Source organism: Nicotiana attenuata, unplaced genomic scaffold, assembly GCF_001879085.1.
Source record: "Nicotiana attenuata strain UT unplaced genomic scaffold, NIATTr2, whole genome shotgun sequence".
Taxonomy (NCBI): domain Eukaryota; kingdom Viridiplantae; phylum Streptophyta; class Magnoliopsida; order Solanales; family Solanaceae; genus Nicotiana; species Nicotiana attenuata.
In genome coordinates, this window is record NW_017670310.1 from 115,466 (window position 1) to 122,138 (window position 6,673).

General features: G+C 36.5%; 1 protein-coding gene across 1 annotated transcript in view; it reads right to left on the minus strand.

The window, feature by feature from the left end:
• Window positions 1-6,358, minus strand: part of LOC109237611 (ATPase GET3-like) — a 9,459-nt gene extending 3,101 nt beyond the window's left edge. Inside the window, exons 1-2 of the mRNA XM_019403930.1 lie at window positions 5,812-6,358; window positions 5,504-5,628 (exon numbers count right to left, since the gene is read on the minus strand). Of these exons, the coding sequence (XP_019259475.1) occupies window positions 5,504-5,628; window positions 5,812-6,075 (389 nt within the window). The 5' untranslated portion in view covers window positions 6,076-6,358. The remainder of the gene's footprint in view (window positions 1-5,503; window positions 5,629-5,811) is intronic.
• Window positions 6,359-6,673: the final 315 nt, after the last annotated feature.

Consider the following 6,673-nt stretch of genomic DNA (forward strand, 5'->3'; position numbering starts at 1 on the left):
CCCCAAAGACCTTAATCTCCACAAACTAGACCGACTTAGATGAGACGTCTTTTGGCATGGGAAAGCAGAAAAAGAAAAATGTACTTGGTTGAAATAGTCAAGAGTACCAGCATCGGAAGAAAAAGGGGACTGAGTGTCAAGAACTTGAGGTTGCAACACAAGAGTTTATCATTTGAGTACTGGAGGTTCAACAATGATCAAGATTGTGCAAGGTGGTTATCCAGATGAATTGTAGTATTGCGGATTACTGGTGCACTAATCCAGTCACAGGGTCAAATTGGATTGCTCTTCATTGACAATTATCAGCAGATTTCAGAATATGGTGACCACTGAACCGAAAGCTGGAGATGACCAAAAAAGAAAATTTTGCAGGATAGTGGATAGAGAACACCCCTCTGAAGATAATATTTCCAGATTAAAATTTTGCAGGATAGTGGATAAGAGAACACCCCTCTGAAGATAATATTTCCAGATTTCTTTTCTTAAAAGGTAAAGGTAATATATCCAGATTTATACCGCTATGTAATTGCAGACTGCAGAGGTGACATATATGGATCAGATTTAGAAGAAATCTCCAAGTTTTGGAAGTGTATAGATTAACCCAATTTTTTCATATACTTTTTAGTTACAAGGAGTAGAGAAAAGGAAGTAGTAACAGTAAAAGTCACTGCAAATGATTTAGCAGGGTAAAGGAGCTATATTCTGAACCTGATCCGCTGTTAGATAAAGAATGCAACTTTACTATTTAATCCTCTTACAACCTGCTAACAAATGCAGGTAAGGATGACATGCAGCAGCTCTGGAATAGGTTCTCGAAATCTAATGCTCCCTAAAAAGCTAAGTTGCGCGGACTCTTCAATTTTTATGCCGAACCTGTCTCGACACGACACTGGGACAGGTGCGGGTGCAGGATACGTTTCGGATTCGGTCAACCAACTTCGGATATCGGTCAACCAACTTCGGATACTTTGACCGGAGACCGTGGACAGATTTGGGGGGAAAATTGAGATTTTGATTTCTCAAAATAAAATATAAAACAGATTTAAGACATGGGAAATGGCATAGCTTCAATATCATAGTCCTTTTGTCTTATATTTGCTGCTACTGCTACAGTAAAAATGTAAGTTTTCACATAATATCTCCCCAAATTTAGAATATCTTTATAGCTCTTTTTTTTTTTTTATAATTTAAATGTTCTTAGCCGAATCCCAGCGCTCGTATCCATACCTGGATCCGCACCCCGAATCTTAAAATTTAGATTTTGCGTAATCTGGCTCTCAGATCCGTATCCGCATCGGGTACCCGCACCCGAGTCTGAGCAACTTAGCTTAAAAGTGTCTTGCTTTGGATGGCTAGTACGTGTGGGAGGCGGATCCAGAATTTAAACTCTATGGGTTCATCTTTAAGGTTTTTAGCATTGAACCTACTATATTTTTAGAGTTATGGGTTCATATCTACTATTTTTGTAATTTTAATGAATTTTTACATATAAATTTTTACTCGGTATCGAAACTTACGGGTTCAATTGAACCTGTCATTAATACACTACATACGCCTCTGCGTGTGGCATGTCTTCCTTAATACAATCTGCAGAACAGGGGTTTCATCATGGGTAAAAGATGTTCTTTGTGTTAACAATGCATAGAAGCCCCATACGTGCGTTGTTTAATCTTTTTATAGTTCAGTGGGTCATGTCAAGTACCTTGAAAGAAGCTATAATCAGTTGGCAACGGCTGAAGTTAATAAGACATCTTAAAGCCCTCTGGATTACAACTCTCATGAGCATATTATGGACTGTTTGAAAGGCCAGGAACAACAAATAATATGAAGATCAGAGGCACTTTATAGCTAGTTGTATAGCTTCTTAAGATCATTGACCTTTTGGTATAATATGAAAAACGCACATGGTTCTGAAAGTTTTATTGACTTCACTGATTCTCTGCATCGAGAAAGGAGTTTAAGTCCTATATTTTTTTGCAGAGATAAAGAACTTTCTTGGTGCTGGTAGTTTGTGAATAGAGTTACTTCACATAAAGAATATGAACACATTATCTTCTCCCAATTTATTTTTCATCAACTATCAGCTATTAAAAACCCTGCCTTAAGTCTGCAAAAGTCAACGGCTGATTTTTTCATTTAACAACAAAAATATTTATTTTTTTATAACTGAGAAAACCCCAAGGGCTAGTTGGCGCACAGTTTGAAACTTGTTCCACCTCCTCAACCTCAAATTGTCGTTTCAGCATTCCCTTGTCAATTAAATTAATATATGAATTTATGAAAGACAGGTGCCATCTAAGGGTGGTACCCAATACTCATTTTCCTCATATAAAGCTCACTTGTATTTATGTCATATCTTCATGACTCTTATCGTCATGTTCCCAATATTGTTTCATTAATTTCTAAATGTCAATTAAAGTATGCTTTATCTGATAATTATCCATTTGGCGGAAATTGGTGTTATTATCTCCCTCTTTCAGCCATTTAATGTGAGATTTCTTTTCCTAAGCAATGACAACTCATCTGAACTTAAGTTCCTCATCTTCAAAAAGATTATCTAAGTTGTCCTTTCCTTTCAAGGAATTCAATTCACAGATGAGATTAGCAATTTTAAGTGTCCACCCCGTCATACACCTTCCAATTTCAAATCTTGGAATCCTTCTTCAACAGTCTTTAAAGCTCAGTCCCCATTGACAGCATAGCCATCCCACAAGTCATCAAATCCTTGAAACCATCTTTTTGAAATTAAATATTTTTATAAACCAAAGGGCAATAACACCTATCTATTCAGCCATTATTTAGTGAAAGATGACAGTGTACGATAAGAGTTTTGACAGCCCTACTGGATGGAAAGATATCTCTTGCCAATCACTAGATGTTAATTTTACCAATGCGTAATGTTGTTATTCTTTTCTCCAAGTATTGTTGCACCTCAGAGTGCCAAATCAATGTTAGCAACAGTTTTGCATGAACTCGAAAAAGTAGTTGGTTACATGTTCCCCACTTTGTCAACCACTTCTTTCTTCGAGAAATCTGGTAGCATAGCAATCCCCTGCAATCACGCATTAAACTGCCATAGTTGCCGCCATAGCTGCCTACTTCACAATTTATCTCCTATAGAACTTGTATATTGTTCTTCATTCCATGTCTACGCGGATAAAGCCGATTCTAAACTTCTCCAATCACTTTGACACAACAAGATAAAGCTTGCGAAGTCAGTATCTCCTCAAGAAGGGAGATTACCTTTTTATCCCATTCCCATAAAAATCAATATACTATCTGCAGCCCCTCTAAAATTTTGCATACAATACGAGTCACTTGTTCTGTAATTCCTTTCATCTTTTCTGGACTGGAACCATCTGCAAGCAAACATCAGGTGACCTTCATTGTTTTCTTGCTCCTTCAACATCCCCCTCATTTAGGGATCATTTAGACCACTAGTGTTCCACATCATAAATTTTAGAAGCGTATCTGTATAAATTAAAATGCATATTTCCCTTCCCCCTTCATTAATTTACCCTAGTTTTCTATCATAGTTCACAGTTGAAACAACGTGACTAGGTCCAAATCTTCCTTACCTTTCTGATATGGAATCAGCATTCCTTCTATCATTGCTTACCTTCCTCACTCTGCCTTTTCCTTAATTCTGCACGACATATCTATTGTTACGCTCTCAAAGCTTGTAAAGGAAATTACTTTTCTGATATGGAATCAGCATTCCTTCTAATATTGCTTACCCTCCTCGCCCTTCCTTTTCCTCAATTCTGCACGAGAATCAATTGTTTCGCTCTCAAAGCTTGTAAAGGAAACCTCTAAACTGCACGTAATGTCTATACAAGAATCCTTACTTATCTAGATGTACTGTATATGTGCATCTGTACAAACACAAACACAGTTAATGTTCACAAAAAAGGTTCCTTTTGTTTAGCCAAATTGTTAGTATTTATTTTTCTATATGGTAATGAGAGGAAAACCATTCTAATTGCATACAATCTAAGGAAAGGTTGTATCGTTTTTAGATGGTGTTGCTTATGAAAATTATATGGAGAAGCACCTAGTATTGCATTGATTCTACTTCGGAGTTGCGGAGATTATGCAGTATTCAGTATAAAATGGTGGAGAATTCCATCAAATCTATTGAAGTCGTGTAAGTGTTACCTAGTTCTATTGCGAAAATGCTTATAACTAAAAAATTAAGATAATTGGTATCTGGAAAACGAAGTGACTACTGACTGATGACGAATCCATTTTGTATTTTTTGGGGTAATGTGGAGAGAGAGGAAAAGGAGAGTCTTTGAACGGATCAAGAGTACTATGTCACAGGTTAAAAGTTCTCTTACTCTCTTGTATTTTTTGGATTAAAATGGAAATATCGACAATCATAAATAGTTAGTTAGATTTTTGGGAAGTTTGATATGCTCACAAGTTAACTCCATCTTTCGTACTATTAACAAAATCATTTCACTTACCCAAAAAAGAACAAACAAAGAAACATTAGATCCGTAGCCACAATTTGCACCTCATGATATTGAAGGTGATAACTAATGCCCTAATTAGAAACATTAGATCCCTCATTTCCTCATTCTGAAAAGTGCATTAAAAACTTAAACAGTACCTGAAACAGACATCTTTTTACCACCACCAGTTATTTCTCTGTAATCCAGATAAGAAAGGGAGAACCAATATGTAAGAATAGTCCACATTCTAGTTCACCCCTTGAAATTTAGAATTAAGAAGTTCGGCCTTATATGATTGAGTTTATTAAATGATACAATAATCTAGCCGAATTCCTGAATTTCTAAAGTCAGTAGATGTTGTAATAACTACCAAGAAAATAGACCCTGATCTTTCAAAATTGCAACAACTTATGAGCAACTACCAATTGTAATAACTGCTGTCTTCCTTTTTCAAGTTGCTTTTTTGCCAAATAACTATAGAAGTCCAAGGAACCATTCAAGTTTAGTTACTAAGTTCCTGCTGAACCTAAAATCTAATGCCATAACTGGAATTAATATGGAAAATTAGCTAACTTTTTTCATTCCGCGTTTATAGTGATAGCATCCAAAGAACCATTTTTCATGGCATATCATACAATAGACAAATCCCATCTCATTTATCCTCATATAATCCAATGCTAATTCTTCTTGCTTAGAAATAAAACAATTATTAGCCCCCAGGGCCTAGCTCAAGTGGCAAAGGGTGGTGGATTTGTGTCTTAGGTCACAGGTTCAAGTCCCCACACCATGCAAAGCAAAGCCTGGTATTTAAGTGGAGAAGGATAGAGGGGCGGGCCCATTATCCACCGAGTTTCGAAGGCTGCAGTTGGTCCAAAGGATCGGCCCCAGACGGATTTCTCGGTCATCAAAAAAAAAAAGAAATAAAACAATGATTAATGAAAGCAAGATCTTTAACACTTGATATAGGAAGTTCATAAACCGTGTTATTCTTTTGGGAGCGGAAGCCATATATGGCATTTAGCCATCAGAAAGGAATAATCACTTACTTGAGCATCTCAGCAAAACTCATAGCTTCATCAATTCCAGGAATTGCATTCGCCAAATCAGACAGAAAATCGTCCATTCCATCTGAACCAATTGTCTCTTCATTCTCCACAGTTGGATCAACTTCCTAAAGAACAGAATTTCAGTCATAAAATCCTGACACCTTACAGTATATCCGAACATTAAATTCAGAATGCTACAAATTTGATAATCATAGTAGGTCAGACATTAGCCTATGGGTACAGTACATCAAGACCTACACACTACAAGAAATTGACAACATGGGGGGCAATGCAAGAAAATTAATTACCATGGCATACAAATTGGTGAAACCATTAACAAGGGTAGGAGCCTTTGTAAACCGCTGTTGAAAAGCATCACTGAGATTGTGAGCAGGGTCAGTGGATATGATGAGAACTGAGGATCTGACCTGTGACAAAAGAATACCCAATATGGAACTGCATGTTGTTTTCCCAACACCACCTTTTCCACCTACAAATACCCACTTTAATGTATCTTGGTCTAGCACATTCTTCACTGTTCCTTCTGCTAAATTTTGATCACTTGAAGCCATTGATACACACACAACTGTTTACGTTTGTTTTTTTCCTTCCCCCTATTTATTGTTGAGAGAGGGGAAAGAGAAGAGAAATTAACTGTTGAAACTGATACGAGGTCTTATGATTGATCCTGTTGTTGGCCAGCGGATCAGATGCAAAAAGTTTGTTATTGTTGGATATGTTTAGGTATTAGGCCTTCCATTGGAGGCTTAAACTGGAGTAAAACTTTGTGGGAGCAACGAAGAAAATAGTTTATGGAAAGGTTGTCTGAGGTGCCAAAAGAATTAATGCAATAGGATTTTTTTCTTGATACAACAAAAAAATATTCCGAGGGCAAGTGACTGCAAGGTTCAACACTTCTTCTAATGTTGACACAATTTATAAAATAAATGTAAAAAATAGCATCGCTTGTTATTATAATATAAAAATATTCATTATTTTCAAATGTTGACACAATTTATAAAAATTCTTTAATCGAGTGAGATATGGTAGAATTTGATGTTATAATGGGTATGGATTGGTTGGCTTCTTGTCATGCCAACGTTGATTGTAGAGCAAAGATAGTCCGATTTCAATTTTCAGGGGAGCCTGTTTTGGAGTGGAAAGGTAATA